The following is a 25858-nucleotide window of genomic DNA, read 5'->3' as shown; positions in this document are numbered from 1 at the left end:
CTGCGCTCACCGCGGCCCCTCCCCCTCCCGCGGCCGGAAGTGGCCGGGCCGGGCCCGGGGCCGCTCCTCGCTGCTGGAGGGGCTCGGCCTGGGGCAGCCCCCGCGCTCCGCACGGGCTCTGCAGGGCGCTGCCCCCCTCCCCCGGCTCGGCCCGGCCATCCGGGCCTGCTCCGAGTCGCCCCCCGCTTGCCTCCTGCAGCCTTCCCGGGCCCGGGCCCGGGGCAGCGGGGGGCAGCTGGCACCGGTGTGCTGCCTGCGCTGGTCCTGTCCGCCTCCGGCTCCTGCAGCAGCAGCGAGCTCCAGAAGCTCGCTCCCCGTTGCGCAAAACTTCCACAAATAGACGGAATTATACAAAGCTCTTCGCCCTCCGATCTGAAAGCTGCTTTAAGTCTTTAGGAGTCGCCCGTGGTAATGACTTGCAGGAAAGGGGCCGTTAGGCAGCTAGTCGCAGCCTGAACTGTGTGTGAGACCTGGCTGGGGTCTCAGCTGGCAGTTCCTGACTTCATCATTCAGTGTGGCGTGTGTTTGGTTTTGTGTTTTTGGTGGTTTGTTCTTCTGTGTGTGCAGATAGGTGAAATACTAGCCTAGTAAAGTAATTCAAAACAAAACACTTTTAAGACAACTCGGAACGTATAGCTTCTGTAAAGCCTTGGGAATGGAATACGCTGGAAATCAGCATCTGTCCCAGCTACTGAGAGATCAGCAGAGAGCCTGCCAAACAGACCATCCATTTGAAGAAACAGAGTTTCTAGGCAGGTAAATTTGCTTTCCTTAAAAACTCTGTCTTTGCAGTGTTCTCATGTTGGACAGTAAGGGATATCCCGTGGAGGTCAAAGATAACACACCTCTGAAGGAAGTCTGTTCCTATTTAAAAGGAAGGTGAAGATAGTTCTTTTATTAAGGGATGATGAATACCTTCAACAATCTGCAAGGAACATAAATGAAAGGGGAGTGAAACCCTGTTGAGTGGGAAAAAAAAAAAACAACAACACATTTCCTATACAATTGTAAGAGAGACGTGATGGGAAGGAGCAGCCTGATGGTAGAAGGAAAACCTGAGCATCCCTTTCCCTTTTCTCTGTGAAAAGCAGATGATGTAAACCAGACAGGCAGGAATCACCCTAAAGAACAGATCCCAGTACTAATTGATACACTCACCTCAAATGTGTCTGAGGCTGGTGGGGAAATACACCTTGACTAAGAAACTTTGTGTTTTTCCTAGACCCGTCAGACCACAGGGAGGATGGTCCTCACAGGAACACCAGCAGGATGTCTCTGCCTGGTTTGCTTAATAGTTGCATTACCCGCAGAATGGCTCTTGCTTTTGTTTGAGCAGGACAGCTTGGTTAATGCTCGCTTGCATATTGGTTGGAGACTAGGGGAATTTTGTTGATAAGCAGTACTCTGGCAAGTAGGAAAGGTTAAATAAAATATAGTAGGTATAAAAATATAATGTCGATTTTTGTAATATATGTAAGGCAATCCTTTACAAAACTTTTCTAAGGAACAGCAAGAAGGAATTCAAAAGCATGAGATAAGATTGAACAAGACACTGAATTTAAAATGTGTCTTACGAGAGATGCTGAAGTCCACTTGCAGATGGTTGGAACAGGAAGAGGAATGGAAGAGTGAAATGCTATGTTTTGCCTTTAAGGACTCAAAATAAACTGGAACATAAGGTGGACGGATTTCCTGGGTTTCTGCAGCCTTCAGCCTTTGCAAATGCTGTATTATATAATTCTTTCATAAACGTATCAAGCTTCATCTTAAGATCTTTTGCCACCATTATTCCCGCTGGGAAGCTGTTCCCAGAACCTTCTTCTGATTTTCATGCTAAATATATTTGTAACTGGTTTATATCCGCTTGTTCTTGTGCCAGTGTTGGCCTTAAATAGCTCCTACGCCACAGTATTTACCCTTTTTACCCTTTGTGCATTTGCAGACATAGAAGTCGTCTCTCTTAGCCTTCATCTCACTAGTCTCCATAGTGACTTTCTGCTCCAGTTTCAGTAATATTTCTTTTCAATATACATGACCAGAATGGTGCATGGTGTTCTCAATAGTATCTTGCCAGAGCCAAGGACAATGGTATTAATCCCTTCCAAGCTCTGCTAGGAGCGTTGCTCCCAAGACTTCTTAGGGCCTTGTTTTCCCGATCGCATTGGCAGCTCGTAGTTATTTTGGGGTCAGCTAGTGTATGGAGTAAGATCATACTGTTCCTTTCCCAAACTTCAAATGTATTAAATGAAACCACAAAACCTACTTTTAGGTCCTGGACTTGGAGGTTATCTGTAGACAAATAGTGTTGTGGCTAGCAAATCAAAAACATCTTTAAAAACATTTCTGAAAGTCCTCTAAGTATAAAGACTGCCCCCTCTCTTCCTGATGTCCAGCTACATACATAGGACAGATTTTCACCAAACCATGCAGTGATGATCTTTGTAACAAAAAACACCACTGAAATCTCACGGTCCAACTTCACGACTATGCCAGGAATTAGTAGGATAGGGAAAGAGAATATAGCTATGCCACTGCTAATATCCATGTTATGCCTCCATCTTAAATTCTGTGTAGAGCTGAGGTCCAATCTTAAAAAGTTATGTGGAGGTTATCTTTAACTAAAATCTTCAGTTACTGAAAAAGTTTGACACGGTCTGTTTTCTTTGCCATTACTTCAGTATAATAATGTAGGGACTCCAGAAGAAACTAGCTGGAGACGGGTTCAAAACAACAAAGAGAAGTATTTAGTGTCACAGCATAGAATCATAGAACAACAGAATGGTTTGGGTTGGAAGAGACCTTAAATACCATCCAGTTCTGATGTCTCCCACCAGCCTCGGATGCCTCCAGCCCCACCCAACCTGGTTTTGAGCACTGCCAGGGATGGGGCATCCACAGCTTCTCTGAGCAGCCTGTTCAAGTGCCTCACTACTCACTGAGGAAATCTGAGCCTACTCTTCTAGTTTAAAGCCAATATCCCTTGTCCTATCGCAACACTGCCTGACAAAGAGTCCCTCCCCAGCTTTCTTGTAGGTACAGGAAGGCTGCAATGAGGTCTCCCTGGAGCCTTCTCTTCTCCAGGCTGAAAAACCCTAGCTCACTCAGCCTCTCTTCACAGGAGTGGTGCTCCAGCCGTCTGAACAGTTTCATCCACCCTCCTCTGGACCTGCTATAACAGTTCCACTAAGTTAAATTGTGTGACTTTGCTACAAAATGCCATAGATGCAAAACAATTACGTGGGTTTAAGGAGAAAGTGGCCAAAATCATGAAAGAATTGGCTACAAAATACAATACAACCTCTAACTTGGAAGTCTTTGATCTGCAAGTTGGCAAAACCCAGAAGAGTCCACTAAACCATATCAGTAAGCTCTACATCTAAACGCTTTTTAAAGACCTCCAGGGATGGTGACTCAACCACATTTCATAGCAAAGCACTCAATGGTCAAAATTGAACCAGCACGCTGTGTGGCCTTCATCTTAACTCCTGTAGTGTGTCTTCAAACTACGATAGGTCCCTGTGGAGACCTTCTAGTTCTGTATTCCAGCCAGGTCATCCATTCTTTGGATTTGAAATTTTACAATTTTGGGGGAAATTTGCAATCTCCTTTTTTTTGATGTTAATAAAAAAAAAAAAAAAACAGTTATTTATATTTTCCCACAGCTGCAAAAGCCAAATTGAAAAAGTGTGCTGAAAGAGTTGCAACTTAGGTTGCCAATTTCTAGACGAGTCCTTGAGTTGGAAGCATGCTGTGTGATCTGAAGTAGCCAAGGGACGCCAAATGCTTGGGCAACTGCAGCTGCCACACTTTTTTTTTTTTTCCCCCAGTATAAACCCATGATTTCCAGTTCATTTTTCTTTCAGACATACTTTTACAGGAAGATATCAATTGAAAACTAAGGCCCAGCTCTCATTAACACTGGAAAGACACACAGTCAGCGGTAGGCTGATAGTGTCTCATGGCTCTGCACTAAGCAGCTCCACATCAGCTTGGTGCGTGGAAACGCCTCGCCAAGGTCAGATCTCTGCAAACAGGGAGAGCTCCAGTTACACTAAAGGTATGGGGGCATTAGTAGGATCAGGTTTGAGAGTAAGTCCTAATGTTGAGATGAAGGCTGAAAACATAAAGGTTTTGAAACTGTTTAGTAAAGCAGGATGAATTTGGTATTTCCCACCATTTTAAAGAAATACTTGTTCAAGGAATAATAGTCTCTCAGTATTGTGAGAAAAAAAAACAGAGCCCAATGCAACATATGGATTCCACAGAGTATCAGTGAGACATCAACCTCACCTTCAACCTGACCCTGCTTGACTTCTGAAAAATTGTATCACTCATTAAAAATTTTTTACATGTAATTCATCAGAGGATTTCTTTCAAAGGTTCATGCTAGAGCTGTCAAATAGCAGTGAGAAAATGTAGGTTTTATTACTTTAGTGTGTGTTTGCATTTATCCTTAATTGCAACAAAACAGATGTCATTTTTTAAGAGTGGGAGAATAAACAGAAGGGTCCTAAATATTTTCCTACAATATCGGTGATTCAAACACAATAGTATTTGCCTAGTGCACGAAATGCTTGCAGTGAAATGATTGATTATCCTTTTCCTATTCAAGAGGGACAATTATAAGAACTAGTGTAAGCCTCAAATAAATAATAAAGCTGTCAGCATCACTGATTATATCTACTTCACTATTAAATCATCAAGGGGAAACTGTTCACCTGTTCTACACAGACTTAAAAAATATATATTGTCTATAAGATAATCATCCATTAAAGGTTGGAGAAGCAGCAGAAAAAGGAAGTCCTTCTGTAAATCAATTTAGACATTGATACATTTATTTTCTGATAAAATACATTTCTTATTTGGGAGAGCTATAGCACACAGAACAATAAAAGAGAAACCTCCAGTACTGCTGAAGAAGCTAAAGTTGTTTCAAAACCTTTTTTGTTATTGTTGTTGTTAATGTAGGTTATATTGATCTAATAAGTAGAAACAAACTGAAATTTCTCATGCAACTACTCTGGTAAAATCACAATCATTTTGAGAACTTGAGTATTTTTTTCGTGTGTTGATTTAATGATGAAAACACCACTGATGTAATGTCAGATGGTTTCGACGGGACAGATCACATCCCACTTGGGTCACTGCAGAGAATGCCTGGGTATTCAGTACAGACAGATCAGCTGTGACATACTTTACCTGAGGTGACACTGCATGGAACAGGTGTGGTGAAGAAGAAATTAAAGACCAGAAGCAGCAGATCTGTTCCACAGGCTGTTATACCCAGTAGGCACACAGTTGACTTGTCTGTAGGTGAAGTAGTTCCTGCATTTGTGTACAAGGGATGACAGTTAAAAATGCTTCATAAGAAAATACTGTTGTATAAAAAGCTCTTGAAAAACAGAATTCCAAGTGAGCTAGCTGAATTTTGTTATCAAGTCCTTGAACAATGTATGAATTACAGGTAAGAATAAAACATAGTCATAAGGCTGTATCACACACAAAAAAAAAAAAAAAAAAAAAAAAAAAAAGAGCAGAAGGGTAGAAGACAACAAAATACAATTTGCCAAAACATCTGAGTAATCACATTCACTAGAAAGATCTCCTTGTTTTAACCTTTTTCTCAACATTTTCCTGATACATTGTTTGAAGTTACTATTTTAATTTGCAATGCAAATTGGAATTTTTTGAAAGTCTTTTACCTCAGTACTTCTAAATAAACTGCTCATTAATTATTAAATGTAGATGATCTTAATTCTGATGTATCCCAGTAGCATCTGAAATCAGCCAACTGATGTTAACTTGCAAGCTTTGGGTTGTTCTGTTTGCATACACCTTCTAAGTGAAAGTATAGATATGGTTGAATTATACATTCCCTAATTTTACCCTGGACAAGGGACCTCCTGAGGTCCAATCCAAACAACATTTCTTCAAGACAAAGACACATCTTTGCTATGAAAGTTTTACAAGTTCAGTGATAAATAAATGGCTTCCTTTTAAAAACAGATGCTGCTCCGAGGGCTTGGGGTTATTCTGCTATTATGGGAGGAGCTTAAACTGATCCTTCAGAAAGCAAACCTGAAAGCAGCAGGAAGAAAAAGCAAGTACTGGAAAAAAACCTTAGGTTATAAACCAGGAAAAGTGAGAATAGCCAAATGCAACAGGATGTAGAATAACGTTTAAAGAAAAGTTAGAACAAAAAAACAGGCCACGTAATGGGAAAACAACAAAAAAGGATGTATAAAGTAATTAACATGGAATCGACATGAAAGACATCACTGGGAATATAAAGGAAGAATTACCACCATAGCTTCTTAATGGATGGAGGACATTTCAACCTCTGGAAGTACTGGGTTCCTCTGCAGGCACTTGGCTGGACTCCCATCCTGATGCAGGTTTTCTTGCATATCCGTCCCAGCTTGATTCCAGCTCCCTCAATTGGCTCAATCCTGCAGGAAAACACTGCCCTGGTGCTGGGAAGCTGCAGCACATACCTACTATTTAACCGACCAATCAATAGCTCTTCCTAATCAGTTTTATTTTAGGTAGATATTTTGTACTTCCTGGTTAGGCTGCTTATTTACTTCTTTACCGGTCAGTTCAGAACTGAGATAGTGTGGAATTTTTTATTTCTTGAATGATACCAAGATTACTATTTCGTACACATTTTTAAGATTTATTTTTTTTCTGTAAACGTGTGTATCTTGAAATTCAGGTGGCCCATCTACACTGATAGCTCTAGGAGTGAGGAGAGTTCAGAAACTGATCCATTTGTTAAACATACATTTTTTTTTTTGTCATTCTATATGTTTTTATATATCCGTATCTGTATATACTGGACAATTGTGCCATTTTATCATTGCACGATGGCCATGACCTCCTGTGCCGCACTGCCTTGGTTACTGGCCACCTGTGTTGTTCTGTGGCGTGGGACGTTGAATTGCGGCAAAAACTCGAAATGTGAGAGGACAGGGGCCTGGAAGGCGCGTGAAGAAAGCTGAATTTTCATGAACTGTCCACGTTCAGCACGACCATGCGGTACCCAAGCGAGGAGCCGAGGGCCGCTCCCAGCCGGGGCCGCCGGCCGTTAGCGGCGCTGCCCGGCGGGCGGAACCTTTGTGCGGGGCGGCGGCAGCCGGCCGGAGCGGGGAACCTCGGGGCCGCGCCGCCACCTCCCCCTCCTCCTCCCCCCTCCCCCCTCCCCCCTCCCCCCTCCCCCCTCCTCCTCCTCCGCCTCCGCCTGGACGGCCGCCGCCGCGCTGGGAGCCGCGCGTCGCAGACATCGGCCCGGAGGGGCGGGCAGGTGGGTGAGCGAGCGGGTCCGCGGCCGCCTCGGCGACACCCGCCCGGCGGCGGCAAGGTCGCGGCAGCCGGCCCGGCACGGCCCTCCCGCTGCCCTCGGCGCGTCCTCGGCGGGCCCGGGCCCGGGCCCGGTGCCGCGTTCCGGCCGAGAAGCTTCTCGGTGCGAGCACGGGGGGCGCGGGGGAGGAAGGAGGCGTTGTCCCCCGCTGAGGGTGGGGATGTGCCGGTAGCCGTGCGGGGCTGCAGAGAGCTGCCCGACCGCTGCCCTCGCCTTCCCCGTGCCGCAGCCGCCGCTGAGGAGAGGACACGCCGGGAAAGTTGAGGCGAGGGTTTTGAGCGTACCCTTTCCCTTAAAATGGCTGTTCGGCAAGGTTTGGGTGAGAGACGTGGTGTTGGTTGGGCTGTTTGCTGGCCTTATTGGTTGTTTTGGATGTTTTTAGGGGTGTTGGGGCCCAGTTTTCTTGTTCAGTGAATATATAGCCTTTTTGTTTTAATAAATCAAGCTTAATAGAATGTGTTGAATCTACTGGCTTCCATGACTTGCTTAGATGCTAAACAGGCGAATTTTATTTGATTTCCAAGTAGATACGTGCAGAAACGATCTTAATTTTTTTAATTCCTAGAATTTAGGGGGTGAAGGGTGTTAAAAAAAAAACAAAACAACAAAAAAACAACAAAAAAACCCAACTGAATTGTTTTGGTGGTCGCCGCTGGAATATAGCAGTGAGCTTTTGACTGACTTGGGTGAATGTGTCAGGATGCTTCTACTGATTCCAGCATTGGAATTTGTATTTGCAATTTTTTGCAAAGAAAGTCCATGGTATGGCACTGTTGTTGCCATTATTTTAATACAGGGTCAACATAATGTGACTACTAGCCAAGAGCAGGGGAATTCAAGGATATTTGGGTAGTCCAGCTTTCCCCTGGCTGACAGCTCTGTTTGGAGGTTAGCCAAGGAATGGATAAAGCTGCCAAAAGGAATTGCCCTTGCAGCAGGAAAATCAGGCAGTGAATGAGTAGGACTATAGGCATTCTTGTATGGAAACCCACAAATTCAGTGGAAAGTAGATTAAGGGAAGAGGACCCCAATTTTTAAGGCGTTTTTGTATGGTTTAGGAAGAATTTTCCTCTCTGCAGCACACTACTGTAATGTGAAGGTGTTATACTTTCTGGATGGTGCAGCAGCCAGCCTTGTCCCTTGATAACTCTGTGCCACATCCAGCTTTTTCAGTTTTCCAGGGTTATTATTAACACAGAATAATACATTCTGCTAGGTGCAGGCTCCAGCTCTTAACCTCATTATATCTGAATAGAAATTGTCAATCTTCATTGAATGTGACAATTCAGTGCCTTTCCTTAAAGCTTCCTCTTAGGGAAAAAAATAAAACACAACAGTTAGTTTAAGTAATGTATTTATCTTTGTCTCCATGACAAAGGAGGCCAATTTTCTTAGGCCAATATTCTTAGGCCAATAACAGTCAGATAACTTCAGTTTTAATGGGAATGCAAGCTTGACGCTGAAATAAAGTGATCTTTCTTAGCAAAGTATTATGGAGCTGAAAGGAATGCTGATTTCTTAACGGAAGACTGAGATGGAGACCATTTTGTATGTAATCAGTCAAGAAATTAGGCCTCAGATTGCTGTTGTCCTTTGCCCTCTGCTTCCTGGAAGTGGAAGTGAAACCATGTCATCGTTATACTTAGCGCTTCATGTTTTAACCTTACCCAGTTTTATGTATTGGCACTGTGCTGTTGTTCAGGTACTTCATGATAACTACGTGGTAAACTTCATGCTCTCTGTCTGCCTGGAAATATATTTAAACACCATTTTATGAAAACTAAGGTAGACATCTTCTCAGTTTTACTTTTTTTTTTTTTTCTTTCTCTCTCTCCATTGCTTTTTTTTCATTTAGTGTTAAAAGGCAAAATGGTACATGCTGAAACCTTCTCACGCCCCCTGAGCCGGAATGAAGTGGTCGGATTAATTTTTCGTTTAACGATATTTGGTGCTGTAACGTACTTTACCATTAAATGGATGGTTGATGCCATTGATCCAACCAGAAAGCAAAAAGTAGAAGCTCAGAAACAGGTAGGATTTTATTCGTAAGTACTTTTGTGAAATACTGTTTCATTTATTACTGCTCAGACAGAGAAATCTGCTAACTGTAAACTGGACTGGGAATAACCACTGAAGTAATCAACAAAACCAGATGTGTATTTTATTTTAGTAAATCTCAGGATCCAAGCTATTAGTGTTTTCAGTATTTACATTTTACAACAAGTTTAAGGGTTTAGCTTTTAGTTTTAGAAAAACTGCTGAACTGCAGTTTGATGTTGCCTCTCTAATTATGTGCAAGTGTGTGGTCTCAATACCTCTTCTGCTTCTGACAGCTTTGCTAAGCAGCAGTTGCATTAAATAATGCTCTCAGTTGCTTTTTAAAACCTTGACCAGAAATAACTTAATTACTCGTGACAATGAGGGACACTGCTGTACAAATGCCTTTTTAGGAATGGTTTGCACCTTTTCTCTCCACCCAGCAGCAGTCAAAATGCCTTGCAAATGGGAGAAGAAAAGTGACAAGCCTCATTCCTTATGCTGTACTTGAATGAGATGCTCATGGGAGTTAATGCTCTCAGAGAAGATTTAGGTGCATTTCTGAACCAAACGCCGAAGGTTTCCTTTGGAAAGTATTGAAGCAAATGTCGCTTCAACTTTTTTTGCTTCTGTCTGACACAAATTTCAAAAATCCAAACTGCAGTTTTGAGCAACTTAAGTGTTGTGTTTTTTTTTGTTTGTTTGTTTTTTTAATGAAGTCTTCAGTAAAAAAAAAAAAGAAAAAGCCTCATTTTAAAAATCAGCTTTCACAATCTGTGCTACTGCCAGCTATTATATAAGGCTGCAATATCCCAAAATCATGTCAGACCTAACCACAAGTTTGAGTGTAAAGAGAAACTGAATTGCGAAAGTGTGTTGACACAATAAATGACTTTTCCTTTTAAATTGGGGAAAAAAAAAAAAAAAACAACATTGAATACATAGAAAGAATGACTGGCCTCTGTACAGTATCTTTTTTTGTTTCCTTGAAAATACATCATTCTCTGTCAATGATACAGTGGTGTTGGGGACAGAAGGTTGGGTGTTTGCTTTTTACAATGACACAAATGATATTTTCCATTAAAGTGTATGTGTGTTATTTGTAGGGATATGAAGATAATATAAGCATGTGAAGGAACTATAGAGTTCTCTTTAATAACAAGTTTCAGGCAGTTTGTCTGAATCCTATACAAAGTTTCTAAAGAATTAAGGACTCCTTGGCTTTTTTTTTTTTTTTTTTTAAGTGTAACATGTCTCTATCAGCTTTGGAAACTCACATATTATGGAAGTGTACTGAGGTTACCTGTGTGCTAGCCCTGTTCTGATCAGCAAAGTCAGTGTGTTAATGTTTGTTTTGGTAGCTTTTCAGGTTATAATAAATGACTTGTAGGTCTGGGGCAGTGGGAGGGTTGGTGTGACACTTACCTGATGGGAACTGAGACGTGATTTAGTTTTGCTCAGGTGACAGCAAGACATTTGGAAATAGCAGAGCTTTCCTCTTCACAAAGATCTAGTTTCTTGTCAAATGTGACTTACTGAGAAGCTTATAGTTCTTATTTCTAACCTTCAGACTCCAAGTAGCAGTTCTTTAAAAATATTTTTGAATTGTTATGTATTTGTTCCTCTGATTTTCTTGGTGTTTTATTTCCCTTAGGCTGAAAAGCTAATGAAGCAAATCGGAGTGAAAAATGTCAAGCTTACTGAATATGAAATGAGTATCGCTGCACATCTTGTAGACCCACTAAGCATGCACGTAAGAAATTGTTTTCCATTTTATTCCTATAAAAGCACTTTGGACATGGAAGATACTATTTTGTTGTTGTTGTTATTTGGATGATATTTGGCATATATACGTATCCATAAAAATACACAGAAAATATTTCTGTAGTTTGAAACTAAGGTAGCATCATGAAGAATAAAGCTTTCTTTCAACTTTCTTTTAATTTCTTATCCCCCTCAATAATTTCTAATACTGTGTTTCCATATCAGGTAACCTGGAATGATATAGCAGGCCTAGATGATGTTATTACAGATTTGAAAGACACTGTCATCTTGCCCATCAAGAAGAAATACTTGTTTGAGAATTCCAGGCTCTTACAGCCACCAAAAGGTAGGAAGGAAATGTTATGAATTCATATGCTGGTATTTAAAAAATAATAATAATAAAAAGAGAAAGGTTAGAATTACCTAGAAAAGAAAGAGGAAGTGGGTTGACAGTTATCCAAATTGTAACAATTAGGTCTGAACCTAAGGGTTTTTCCTCTTCTACTGCCATGAATTCAAATTTTAGTGAATGTTTTATCTTAACTACGAAGTGATAATTGATTTTAGTTGCATTTTGATGAATTAATCTATGTAATCTGCATTTTTAATTGCCTAAATTGGGGATTATTTTTATACCTCATTTTGCCTTTTGACCAAGGTGAGCTATAACTCTACTGTACAACTTTGTACACTTATTAATATTTTTATGGTATCATGGAAATGTAAGTTATAAACACGAAAACTTGTTTTAAGCTAATGTTTTACAAAGCTCTCTAGTCTTTAAAATGTTGGTCTTTGTTCTAGTTATGGAAATTCCAGTCATTCAGAGACAGACATACCATTTTCGTTTTGGAGATCCATTGATTTTTTTTTTTTTGTTGGAGTTGAATTGGACAGTATTGAGGCAGTAAGGAAACTGTTGGGTGACAAATTAAATTTCCAACAGTAAAACGGAAATTGGACCATCTGCACTAGAAAGCTTCTGGCCATATTTGTTGCATGTTACAGAAAACAAAGAATTTAAATCTAAAATGTTGCACACAATAAGAAAGTTTATTTTTAACGTTCTGATCCCTGGAATTTTCTGAAAACAATTAATTACTGTCTGTATTAATTGCATATCTGTAACCGTCTCTTCCTTGTTTTGTGAACAAAAAGATGAAAAACGAAACAGTTCTATAACTAGTTTAGCTTTTTCCAGGCTCCTATCTGTTTAAGTCACAAACTGAAACTGTTTGGAAAATTATTTTAGTGTCATGATCTAATAAGTGAAAGGGAAATTTATTTTGTATTTATTTATATTTTAAAGCATACTTTCCATATAGGACAAGCTCTCCTGTTTTCATAGTCACTTGCATCATATGTTAATAGGAAATCATTTTTTCAGATTAGTTATTCTTGTGGTCATCAATTGCATAAGCAGAAAAAAAAGGTAATTTTTTTTTTTCAGAATTGACCTTTTTTTTTTTTACATTGTTTTCTTTACAACTATGTTAGAAAAATATTACTGTGAATTCTTTCAATATGACAAGTTTCTTTCAATATGAAAAGTTTTAAAAATAACATGAGATGTCATGCTTTTATTGTGTGTGATTTGTTTAAAATGTTTGTGGGCTCTATTTTTGTTTAACCCCTTTGTGCTAAACTTTCTCAGCAAAATTGAAATGAACTGTAAATAAGGCTTATCAAATGCTTATAAAAAATGTTTTTAATATTACATTACATTTACAGTCCCTGTAATAAAACAGTCATCTCTCAGACAAGTTTCCTCTAAATTTCACCATATTCATCCACTTTTGGACAGTCTTAGCTTTAATCTTAAAATAAGGCTCTCTGAAATAACTAAAATGTCTGTGTTTGATTTGATGGAGCACTGTATAACTTGATGTCTTGTCTTTTAAAACTTGGACAAAATACAAGCCTGGACCCTCTCATGTCTGTTGTGCCAAAACATGTTTTCTGTACTGCAACCAGAGAACATTAACACTGTGACTTTTTCAGGAGTACTTCTCTATGGCCCTCCTGGTTGTGGCAAAACATTGATCGCCAAGGCTACAGCAAAGGAAGCAGGCTGTCGATTTATTAATCTCCAGCCTTCAACGCTGACTGACAAATGGTATGGAGAGTCTCAAAAACTGGCTGCTGCTGTCTTCTCCCTTGCTATAAAGCTCCAACCATCCATCATTTTTATTGATGAAATAGGTAAAAATCTGTGTTTTTTAAGTAACTGTAGCAGAGTGGCATTAGGCTGTAGGTTTGAGTTGATGGTTATATTGAGCCGTTGTCACCTGTTTCTTAAAAGACTGATAATGGAACAAAGTTTAGTAATAAAAGTAGTATTGAAAAGTAATGGTGACATAGTAGGAAAAACAATGTACTTCGTTTATTTCTCTTTTTTTTTTTATTTGCTAGTGGAGGAAATTACAAGTAGAACAAGTTGCTGCTTATTTTTGGTTAGGCTAAGATTCGTGTGGAAAGCCTTTCTTTATAAAGGGAAAGCTATCACCAGATACATTTCAACACTGAATAACTTTTTTCCATGAGGGCACATAATGGGAAATAAAATATGGGATTAGAAGAGCTCAGGAATAATAATCTAATTAGACAGGCTACGGAAGTAGGAGGGGAACTTCGGCTAGGAAGGCAGCGAAGTTGCCAGTTGTTCAGTGCATTAGAGCTTGTCACATTAGTATTTAAGTTGCTGTAAGCAGTCTAGTTAAAATTGTTCATTTATTCATATCATTGGCATTTAACAGTGTGTTTTGCAGTTTGCGGAAAGGGAGCATCAAAGAGGCTACTTTCATAGGATGCTTTTTTTCCTTCCTATAGGTATGAAAAATGTGCTTTTCCATAGCTGCTGGAAATTCTTAAGGCAACCTGTAGCAAAGCTAGAGCTCTGCATAGCGAAGTATATAGCCTACTTCATATCAGTCCTGCAATTTGCTGTTCTTGTGTGCTTTGGTGATTTCTAACTTGCCAGACTCTGAATGCGTCCATCTCTGCATAAGAAATTGAGGTGAAAGTTAAGTTTCCATTCAGGAAAATGAAAATTTGGATCACAAGATTTGGGACAGTCCCATGTGATAGTTACATACGTATGTGATATAACTTAAAAGATGTGCTTAAAAATGTGGTAAAATTCCACTATCCTATTCGTTGTAATAAATACTTTCCCTTTCTTGACAGCATTCATTTTAAAAGTACTTGTAAGACAGAGAGTAGAATCAGTCTGCACATAAGAAACCAAACAGCATAGTTTCAGTGGCAGGATTGAAAGTCAGCTGTTTCACTGATTCCTTTAATACAGATTCCTTCTTACGAAGTCGTTCGAGTTCTGACCATGAAGCTACAGCTATGATGAAAGCTCAGTTCATGAGTCTGTGGGATGGACTGGACACTGATTATAACTGCCAGGTAAGTGAAGAGGATGGCAAGAAAAGCAGTGTGATTCTGTTATCTCATCTTTTGTGCGTTGAATCATTTGGGAAGAGTAGCAGATCATGTGTAGTAATTGCTGAAAGAGTTTCTTTACCTATTAGTGATTACCCATGAATTATGGGGATGAGATGGATTAATAGATTGTGTTTCTTCTTGAGAAGACTGTTTCTGTAAGTGTTTTGTTTTAAATTAAGAGCTGTTATTTTCTGAAGTGTCTTAAGTCTCAAAAATATAGCTGTAAAGTTTGAGCTGCCAAAATTGGGAATTTTAAACTGCTTTGAAAAACACCTTGTGAACAATAAAAGACAAAAAAAGAAAAAAAAAAAAAAAAACTCCCACCCAGGAAACATGACTTGCATGCTGCATAGAAGAGAGCCTGCTCCATGTTTTTGAAGTGTTACCTGGAGCAATCTTTTTCAGGCCTTTAAAAAGGATGGTTATTCTCCAAATACTTAATTTTCAAGTTTTTAAATCTGTTCTGAGTTTTTAATCTGTGAATGAGTTCTGATCCTCTGAACCCCATCATTTTTTTCTTTATAAAAATTATTCTTCTTGCTCTCTCAAGCATATAGTAAAGACTGTTTTTCAGGGGATTTTTCTTTAAATGGTTAGAAGACACTGAATAGATGTGCATAGAAGCTTTAAAGCAGAGTGTTTGCTTACTGCTAGTGGGAGGCTAGTGGTATGAATATTTTAGTGGAAGCTAAGATGATCTTGCAAGCATACATTCCTTCCAATGTTTGAATGTCTCTTGAAATACCTCTTTTCCAATAAGTGACCACTTGGGTTCAGCATGCTGAGCTTGAACAAGTTATTGCTGTCCCTTACATGTATGCCTCTGCATGGTAGGAAGTTGCTGCAGTAAAATGCCGTGCAACAATTGAGTGAAGATGCTGTGGCTGACTGAGGTTTCTGGGGAGTTTTTCAGTGGGAGTGTTTTGTTTCAATACCATGTTTCAGGCTCCTCCCTTGGATGTCATTGCTATTCAGGAAGTGTTCTTTCAGCAGTGGTTTTGACATTTGTGCTGTCTGATTTCTGACAGCCAGCTCACTGGACTCTCGTGTTCATTACAAATGTTTACTTGGGAGATTTGGGTTGCCTGTCTGATTCTCACCAAACAGATTTCCTTTGAATAAGGATTAGATTTGGCTTTTGTTACTGTAACAAAAATTCCAACTGTTATGAGAAAATTGTAAAGTGCTATAATTAGCGTTACTTGTTCCTGTGTTGATTGCACCTGAAGAGTGTGTTAAGCTATGATGGGCTCAACCTGCTGAGGAAGTAGTCTTGAGTCCATATGGAACTTCAGGCACAGTGCCTGGAAAACAGGGTTGCACTGCTCGAGGCTGCACGCAGGGGAGCTCCGTACAGCTGTGTTCACACCTGGGGGAGCTCATGTTTGCAGACCCTGCAGGCACAGACCGTTCTGGGAAGGCTCCTCAGCTCTGTATGAGGGAAAAACACTTAAGGTGCAATACTGGGCACTAGCACAGGCCCTTGGGAAGCACAGCATGGGTACAGCAGTGCCTCTTTGCAAGAGACAGCTTGGGCTCAGGAAGTGCTCAACGTGCGTACATGACCACAGAACTTGCATGCATTACCCTTACTAGACAGCTGTGATTAAGACCGCTGGAGCCCCACCTAAAAATGAGCCTTTTGGCTTTTTCAGTGTAGCGATTTGCCACCGTATAAATAAGCCTCTAGGTGGCAGGGTGACTCTGATGCAGAAAACACAAGCTGGTCTGGCCAGGAGCTGTTGGCTGCGGAAGAGTGACCCCAGACAAAGGAGCAGAAGGGTGTCAGGAAGCTGTTTTGATAAGAGATTTATTTCCCTGGCATTTTTCACTTTTGTGACTGAGTATTTACAGTGTACATAACTTAAAATAACAAATGAGAAAACAAGGTTGATGTGAATGGGAAGTAAATTTGTACTTAAACTAACAACTGGAATCCACTCAAATGAGGTAAATAACTCTCCTTGTATTGAACTTGGCTTATACAGGTCTAGTGTACTGCTCTTTCAGTATACCAGTGCATGTAGGTTCTTCTTGATTTCTAATGTTTTTTTTTTTGTTTGTTTGTTTGTTTGTTTTTAAATGTAAAAACAAACGAAACAAAACAAAAACAACAACAACAATATTTTAGTGCTTGCAAAAGTTGCCAGCTTGGTCATTCTGGAGAACTGATTGCCCTTCTTTTTTTCAACATAACACAAGAATTAAACATTTTCTCATATCTTACCAAAATGTCTCTTTTCAAGTTCCTTCCAGACCACGAGGAACTAAATAAACATCCCCAGCAGCTGTAAGCAAAAGCTCTGGGTTACTGCTTAGTGTTTGAACTTCTAGATTGAGATCAGAAGGCTTCAGACTCATGTAAAAATGTCCTCTGAGATGGTACTGTGTGGTACCAATGCTTTCTTGAGCTGCATGTTTAAATCCAGTTACTGAAATCAGTACCAAGAAGCCTTATGTAACTTCTTTAAATGCTGATGTTCTTGATAAAGTGTGGAAGAGTCACATGTTTGATTTTGAAACTGTAACATGGTGATGTTTTTAAAATCAGGCTTCAGGCTAACTAGTCATCTTCTGTTGATGTATGCAGGTAATAGTGATGGGAGCTACCAACCGTCCTCAGGATCTTGACTCTGCTATCATGAGAAGAATGCCAACCCGGTTTCACATCAACCAACCTGTAAGTCATGTTATCTTTGCTTAAGCAGTGGGTCTGGTATCAGAGCAACAGGCAGGTATTTTATCAGCCACAAAATGGCTTTATCAGCACAAAATTCCATCTGGGATTTTTTTTTTTTCCCAGAGAAATAAAGATGGGGTATTATGTTGATCAGTTTTTAGTCTCATGGAAGTACACAGAACTTTGCTTTTCGAGGTGGGGTTTCCCATAGAAACTTGATTCCTTGATTCTTTTATCTGAAATAACTTTAAGTGTCCTGAGCACTTCCAACCCATTTTTCTGTCTACAAAAGTCAAGCGGCTTAGATGCCGCACTCTGAAACAGACATCAGTCCATCTTCCCTTGCTGAGAGATAAATAAGTATGAAATAAACTATTCTTGTAAGTTTTTGTGTAGCTAAAGGAAGTCCTTGGCATAGGACTAGGGTGTGTCCTTTGTCAGCACACAGCAGTTAGTACTCAATACTCTCTCTGGGTGCTAGCAGTACTATGTAGTTTTCCAGTGCAGCTTTGCTATTGAAGTTTTGTCTTTCAGAATGCACCAGATGTCTCCATTAGCTGTCTTCTTTGTAGTGCAAGGAAACCCAGGTAGCTGAATTCCATGAGGGAGTATTGGGCAGATACAGGAAGGGTACAAACCAAAAGGTGCATTGTCTGCTTAAGGAGCAATTCTGGAGAAGCATCTTAGAAAATAGCATATTAAACAGAGAACTTTAACATTTGTGGCACTGAGATGAAGGGCAGCTCACTTCATGGGCTGCGTGGCTATTTTAGTGCTTTGCAGTTCCCCTTCCCCACCAGTACAAGCTACTTGCCTCCAAGGTAGAGTGACAGCCAGGTCGGAGGGCGCCAAGAAACAGGTACATTTTGACTACTGTTTATAATTTCTGCGTATGAGATGCTTAGTTTTCAAGAAGAAGAGAAGCAAGCAGGAAATCTGCATACCAAAAGCTCCATTCTGCTTAAGCCTTTCCACAGCTGGATATAGCAAGCAATCTGGAAAACTCTTTTTATTCCCCTTACAATTTATGACAAATGGGCAGTAAGGCAGGCCTGTATCACTTATGCCAGCTGTCACAATCTTACCCTTACTATTTTTTGCTATTGCCATCATTTTCAAGGTATTGGAGTAGCCTTTGAACACGTAATGATACCACAAGACATTTTTGTATCAATACTGGAAAAAGATGGATTGTGGTTGTCAGTATACCCTTCTGGCTACAGAAATACCCTTAATTATTATTTTTTTGCAGAAACCTAGAGACTGTACTGAAGGATTTAAACTCTTATTGATTGTGCAAGAGAGTAGTCATGTTCCCAGACCTGTCTTGTTTGCACAGGCTTTCACTCCTTGTGGGTGGATACTTCTTGAAACAAAGCATTTGTAGCACACTAACTACCTTTATTGTGATGTCTGTTCATAGGGTTTCAGACACCTTACTCATCTTCAGCTTTTCCTTGAATTAGTAAGAGGCATGGATGTGCATTTTAGTATTTTGCCACATCTTTTTATCAAGAATCATTAGAAGGATGAATTTTCTGCAGGTAACTGTGCCTCAGAATATTACCTTGGAGGCCGGTTTCCTCTCCGAGGTCTAGAATTAAAGTCGGAAGCGTCGTTTAGGGCACAGGTATGGAACTTTCCTTACCCTGCTACAACCAGCTCATGCACTTACTGCTCACCTCTTGTTCTTGTCTGTGGTACTTTGTGATATGGCCAAGATTGGTTACAACTCTTTTATCAAGGACCAAGATAATTTATGTGCTGTGGATTGACAGTGTGCACAGGTAGTATTATTATGGAGTACCTAACACCTTATAGATAATATGTTGCAGTTTAACCAGGTTTGGGATGAAAATGCCCCAAATTGCCCATAAAGAATTATCTGCAAGGCAGAGGGAAATAGAAGAAATATTTTTGAGATGGAATGTCATCTGGTCAGATGCAGACTGTCTATGGAATTAGTTTATTGATTTTGTTTGGTTGGTTTTGTTTGTGTTTTAACAATGAAAGTGAATTTTGGACAAGTTTGTTTTTAGGAGATGCAAGAAAGTTTATTCGCTGCCTTTTGTTTTTGCTTGTTAGTAAGGCTATGCTTAGCCATTTCTTTCAAGATCATTATGGTATGTGATTTATATTGCTTAAACTTCCCAAGCATGATCTGTAGAATTAAATTTATTATTGTGTTTTTGCTTTTTTAAGTATAGGAGTTTATCCTCTTGATCTGATTTAGCAAAGTATGTATTGAAAGCATCCTCTAGATCTAGAGAGTCTGCCCTTTGTTAAAGATTATGGGAAATCCTCAGAGACAGATGCTTTTATTTAAGGCAAAATCAGACTAAATATATCACTGCGTTTTCTCTTTCCCTATAGTTACTGTAAATGTATATGCTCAAATGTTTAATTGTATGTGCTCCCAGAGTGAGAGTACCCTAGATCTGTTTTTGCCTCGTGGTGTGCCTAATTACTGTCACGTAGGTTTACTTAGTTGTATCGTGTCTCCCATTTGAAGGAATGGTTTTTGTCACGGAAATTTAACTGAAAGCACACTCGGAACAAATTTGGTATTGATCCTACTTATGTTTATTTTTGTTCTCTGGTAAGTTTTGTCTCTTTTGTTTAAGGCTCTGAAACAACGAGAAGCAATCTTGAAGCTAATTTTGAAAAATGAAAATGTAAGTAGACTTCTTTTAATGGTTAATTTGCTGAATTACTGTTCTCGTGAGTGCAGGCTCTGGAGTTGTTTTATAATTGGCTGTTCTGTAGTAAGGTATAGATGACCTACCAGAGTATTTCTGATTATAACTTAAGAATCTTCTGTGGTTTAGGCGTGGTGTAAGATTAAAGCAATAGAGTTGTCTACTGGTTTAAGTATGAGCTTCATTCAGAGCAGTAGTCTCGGATTTCTTGGTGAATCACCATCTCTGAGGAAAATTATGTAATTTCTCTGTCTCCATTTTCTTGTCATATAACAAGATAATATATTCATCTCCCTGAAGGTGAATCATGTTCGAAAATTGCTTCGATCAATAAAAGGAATATCATGAAGTATTCACCCAGGAAGATACTGAATTTCTTGAGCTGTAGTCTGTTTGCTCTAATTAAGAAAGGAGGAGTTACTTTTTTTTTTTTTTTTTGAAGTGCTGCTTTTTCCACTTTGAGCCATGGCTCATACTTTCTTTAGAGGAAAACTACTATGGATGTTTTAACAAATAATATATGGTGTTCATATCACCATGTGGGTTACAAAATGAGGAGAACAGTAGCTGTGAGTGCATCGGAAGTGTCTGCTGGCAGGATACAGGACCTGTACTATCAGAGGTTCCTGCCACTGAAGTCTTACAGAATGTAGTCTGCAGCACTAATTCTCATTAGGTTAATTTTGAAAGGTGTCTGTTGATTGAGGTCTATCCTAATAGATACCATTCATTAGTAAATACCATTCATTAGTAAAAACAAGTGGTTGTTTTTTTTTGTTTTTTTCAGAGGTTTAAAAATCATACCTCATCATTGTGAATGGCAGATACTGAGGATTTTTTTTTTTTTTTCAAGTGGTCATTTTGGATTGTTTATATAGCATTGGAATATTTGCTTCTTGCAAAATACTATACACATATGAAAACAGAACACATGCTGAATGCCAAAGAAGTTGTGGAGGAAAAGATGACCTATTTGCAGAAAGCTTCAAACAAATTAAAACTGCTATTGGAAATTGTGGTTCCAAATCGTTACTTGTTTTCAAGAGTTGTTAGGAAAGGTGTGCGAAATAACAGACCTTTATGTGGGTTCCTGAAATAACTGCAGCCAGCCATTGCATGTGAGTAAAGTGTGTTGTTCCGTTGCTTTGTCAATGAAACACCTTGGCCTTATGGCCATGAAGAGAAACCTAAATCATCTTCTGAACATGGGCTTGAAATAATGTAAAGTGTACCAGTCATCTGGCAGTGAATCACAGCTACACAAGTAACAGTTGCTGGGGCTGCATGGAATCAGACTTCAGTGGTTATCCCATAGGAAGGGGAATTAGGTCTCTCAAGCCCAGTTTATTTCCAGCCAGGGTAGCAAACTTCCTGGAAGCCCTTGAAAAAAGGGCTTGAAAAAAAACAGTGGGCATGGTGGGTGTAGTCATGCCCACTGTTTTTTCTGCCTGTCTTGAAGTCTTGTTTCTTCTCCATGAGTTGAAGGGAAATCCTTGTTAATGCCTGCCACACAATGTGCAGGTTTTCTGGTTGTTCTTAACCAGGTACACTGCTGCATCCCTTTCTTGATGGCTGTCAGCCCCAGGCTGGGCAGCTCTGTAGCTGACCATTGATGGCTTCTCAGTGTTTGTGTGCAGGATGATGCTTTAGAGCAAAGCACTGAGACAGCCAAGCTGTAGTGATTGTAGGAGGCACCTTGGTGTAAACCAGCTGCTGCTTCTGCCTTCATTTCCACATTTGGGGAGGCAGATGGCTGGCTCCAGACACAAACCTGAGTTGTAAGTCAGGGAGCAGGGACTTCAGTATGAGCTCGGGGTTGAGCAAGTAGGACAGAATCACTGTGATCTTTGTCCTTCAAGAAAAGCGGGAGGGATGGTGGGGTTTGGAAGAGCGCTTAGTGGGTGTCAGCACATTCTTGCATTATCCCGCAGAGCCCACAGGTTGGACTGGTAACGGGAAAATAACAATAGTTATGCCTGGGGCTTTGCCTTTATCACCAGTTAGCCAATTGCATGGAAGAGTTTCCCTCTTAGAAGTTGCGCCTTAATTTCAGCCTTTTGGTTAGACTGTGTTGGCTTTAACTTCTTGAAAAGGAAATGTGGGGCACTGAAAAATATGCTGGAAGGAGCTTGTGTAAACTGGATAAATAAGTAAAAGGTCCTGACTGTAACAAGTTCAGTCCAATGCAGTGCATGGAATTAGATGTGTTATTTTGCCTCAAGGTTCCATATTTCATGGTTGTATAAAACAGGAGCAGTTGTTCAGTAACACACACAGACACACACACAAAAAAAAAAAGCAGAGCTGTTGTAGGAAACTTGTGTGAGCATTTGGGAAACTGGGTCATTATCCCTGTCATCCTGTTTTGTCATCTAACAGGCTTCCAAAGCTGCGCGGGAACTTCATCAGTAATAGAATATACCAATGTGATGGTTTGCTTTCAATTACCTGTTCACTTTTATACGTTAGGGTTTTATTAGATGAAACATTAGTTTCATTTAATGATATGAACTACTTGGAGGATTCAAGGCATAACTTAATCAAATAAATTTCTTTTTAGTTCCCAAAAAGCAAGATTGGGGAAGAAAACCCTTAGGACAAGTAAAAATACTTAGAGGTGATTATATCTTGTGCTTGTAGAACGAAGTATATGACTTTGGAGTTTTCAAGCTGTTACCTTTTGATTTTGGACAGGTGGACAGGCATGTAGATCTCCTGGAAGTTGCTAAAGAGACTGATGGCTTCTCAGGAAGTGATCTGAAAGAAATGTGCCGGGATGCAGCACTCCTCTGTGTCAGGGAATACGTTAATTCTGCATGTGAAGAAGACAAGTATGTGCCTTTCTTCTCTAATACAATAGCTGAATAGCAATTGTGAAGACTTCTAGTGCTACACGCTGTTCAAATATTAGAATTTGTTTCCTAATTTGAATTGCAAATTTAGAGGGTTTTTTTAAACCTTGCAATGATTCACAGAAAGCACGAGGTACTCTCTTGACAAACTGCCACTGTACAACAGAAAGATCAACAAATAAGTTACCTTTATTCGCTTTGACTATGAAAATAAGACTATTTGTTCCAAGGGGTTAAGCTTGAGGTTGCATGAACCAACAAGAATTAATATCATTGCATTATATTACCAGCCTTAAATGATGATAACACTCTTGCATGCATGTTAACTTTACTTGCTGTGATCTTTCTTTGATTATCTCCCATACTTGCAGGTAGACTATATGCACAGATAGAAGCATGTTTCCAGTGTCATGTTGGATCTGTGTCAAATTACTATTTTCAAGAACTAAAGTTGTCATTGTAGGAATAGGTGTCACACATCACCTAAACCGTTGTTTTGCTTTTTTTCTTTCATTCTTCTGAAGCCATGATGAAGACGAAATCCGGCCTGTGCAGCAGCAGGATCTCCATAGAGCGATAGAGAAGATGAGAAAATCAAAGGATGCCACACTTCAGAATGTTTTCATGCATGTTAGTTTAGATTAAGACTAAAGAGTGCGTTTGCAGTTTCTGATGTGATTTAGTTTATATTCTGTAATCAACAAAAAACAATGTAAGGGGGTGGGAGTGGGGTTGTTCCCTGAAAAAGGGAGTTCTCTTTCTGGAATTGTTTTTATACAACAAATTCTAAGTTATTGCAATGTTGTCATGCACAACTGAAAACGTAATAATAGATCATGAAGTGGAACAATTATAGCTCAGACCAAGAGCAGCTGCCTGTGTCTTGTCCCATAATCGATACACTGTGTAGCCTTAAAGCAGGTTCTGATATGGTGCATGGGTTCACTGGGTTACCTGTGTGGAGGGAAGATGATTTGTTACCAGTAGGTGTATATACGTATGAGTGTGTGTGTATGTATTAAATGTATATATCCACACATTTTTTTATATGTAGACATAACCTGTAGATAACGAGTATGGAAAATCTTTTCTACTTCCTGAGTCGAACCAAATCAGAAGATGTATAGATTAAAAATTCATCGATGCTCAATTCACATTTACTTCTTCCTTGTAGCAGCAAATAATGAAGGTAGAAATTTTGCTTCTAGGCAAAATTTGAAATGTTACTATTTTTTTCTCACGTTACCACTTGAAATCTGGTGCCATTTACTAAAGATGGTAAACTACTGTACAGATAGATGTTTGAATACTTGTAATTTGGTATGATCCTGCTTTTTGAGGCATTTTAATGCTCTTTTTATTTTTTTGTTTTTCCCTCTGATGTGAGTAGAGTAGAATCTTCTTAACTGGTCTCTCATTAAGTCCCACATATTATAAACTTTATGAAATTGTGCTTTTTGGTTTGTTATTCATTGTAATGAGGGTTTGCTGCTATTTAATTTTCTCTGGAAGACCCACTGCTGCACGGTGGCATTGTACCATGAAGATTTGTACACATACTTTGACTAGGGAGAGGGGAGATGTTTTCTGATGTTTTGCTCTGTCAACGTATGTGCTCTGATGTGCAAAACTGAAGGCAATGAAGAATGGATTTCAGGTTTATAAATGTGATTTAGAAATGTTCTGCTGTACTTGCTGGTAACAGTTTAGTAAATTCATATAACATTATGTAGTGATAAAGGCAAAGCGTTAAAAAAGAAGTGGCAAAGTGTTTTGGTAAAGTTATTGTCAGTAGGTTTTAAATAATTTAATTTTCTCCTTATAATGTTGTGCTCAAATTTAATGCAAATATGTAATCATGATTGTTCAACCCAAGGGGAAGGTACACTGTGTCACAGCTCTGCTAGCTACAGAGGAAAGGTAAGCCCTGAAAGCAAGATAGTGATGTAAAATGAAACAATCTGCAAAGTAAAATAAAGACTTGGAGCCAGCTGGCATACGGTATCAGGTGCTGATGGCAGTTTCCATTAAGCTTAAAGCTGCAGCAGCCCTACCCAACTGAGTGCCTTTGCTTAACGTACTGGTTGTGTAATGCTCCAGATGCAGTAGGTTTCGTTTGACCTGATTTAATCTCCTTGTCTTTTTTTTTTTTTTTTTAATGATTTACTTTGTTTTTTGATGTGGCAGGGGAAATACGGGAAATGCATAGTGGTGTAAAACAAGACATAGGAAATTAGGCACAGCAGAACATAGTGGAATATGGATATCAAAAAGTGGGGTATGGAATGCTGATCCCCCAAGTTGTTCTGGTTTCAGGGGTTCTGGTTTCAGGGCTGGAATGAGTGCTGTAAGCACCACGGCAGGTGCTAACCTGCACTTCTTCACCAGGGAAGGGGGGAGGTGGTTTATTCTGCAGGGAAACTGCTTTAAAAGTAGCAAGAACATGGAAGCTCCAAGAGGCCAAGAGCCACAATCAGCAAAGGCCACTTGCAGTGGGGAAGGGTGAAGGTGCAGCAGTACTTGTAGTCAGCTCCTTCCAGGACACATTTCCCCATTGCACTGGCTGTGAATGAGAGGAAATTGCTGCTGCTGCTCCTCTTGCCTCTGTATTAAATGATGCGCCTTAAGGCTACCTCTTCAGTGCTAGCTGGGGAACACTGAGTTCAAGGACTAGCTTTAAGCCAAACACCCAAGTAGTGCAGCTTAATGGAATTTCCTTTCTCAGCAGGTTTAAATTAGGCACTCACCAGATGTGGTGCTCTGCCTATAGTGCAGTTCAGCAGTGGCTGTTTTTCCTGTGCCCATTGTGACTTGCAGGTTGTTGCAGGCAGATGAGATAATGCAGCTCCTAAGCTGCCTCTCTGTCCTTTTTCAGGGTGATTGCTGCTTGGTACAGTACATCCTAGTATTTTTTAGATTAGTTGTAAAATGCAAGGTTAAATGTCAATTTAGTTTGCATGGGAAGAAGAAGAAAAGCATGTCTGCAGGTGGCAAGGGCATCTGGTACCCAGCT

At 39.8% G+C, this 25858-nt stretch overlaps 1 protein-coding gene across 2 annotated transcripts; it reads left to right on the top strand.

Annotated features, from left to right (window-relative positions):
* Positions 1-7238: 7238 nt before the first annotated feature.
* Positions 7239-24849, top strand: ATAD1 (ATPase family AAA domain containing 1). Of its 2 annotated transcripts, none has more exons than XM_032190982.1 (10): positions 7239-7303; positions 9216-9391; positions 11052-11150; positions 11387-11507; positions 13163-13363; positions 14469-14575; positions 17205-17294; positions 19919-19969; positions 22688-22824; positions 23370-24849. In XM_032190982.1, the coding sequence occupies exons 2-10, from the start codon at positions 9230-9232 to the stop codon at positions 23488-23490; spliced, it is 1089 nt and encodes a 362-aa protein (XP_032046873.1). In that variant the 5' UTR covers positions 7239-7303; positions 9216-9229; the 3' UTR covers positions 23491-24849. The 2 variants fall into 2 exon arrangements, with proteins under 2 accessions (XP_032046873.1, XP_032046872.1); XM_032190981.1 differs by lacking the exon at positions 7239-7303 and adding an exon at positions 7557-7679.
* Positions 24850-25858: the final 1009 nt, after the last annotated feature.

This window comes from Aythya fuligula, chromosome 7 (assembly GCF_009819795.1).
Source record: "Aythya fuligula isolate bAytFul2 chromosome 7, bAytFul2.pri, whole genome shotgun sequence".
In the NCBI taxonomy this organism is placed as follows: Eukaryota; Metazoa; Chordata; class Aves; order Anseriformes; family Anatidae; genus Aythya; species Aythya fuligula.
This window is presented reverse-complemented; position numbering and strand designations above follow the sequence as displayed.

Coding starts and splice junctions, on each gene's coding strand:
- ATAD1 (XM_032190981.1), top strand. CDS start 7,658: ATGGCTGTTCGGCAAGGTTTGG. Junction 19,970..22,687: donor TAATTTTGAAAAATGAAAAT/GTAAGTAGACTT, acceptor GATTTTGGACAG/GTGGACAGGCATGTAGATCT. Junction 22,825..23,369: donor TCTGCATGTGAAGAAGACAA/GTATGTGCCTTT, acceptor ATTCTTCTGAAG/CCATGATGAAGACGAAATCC.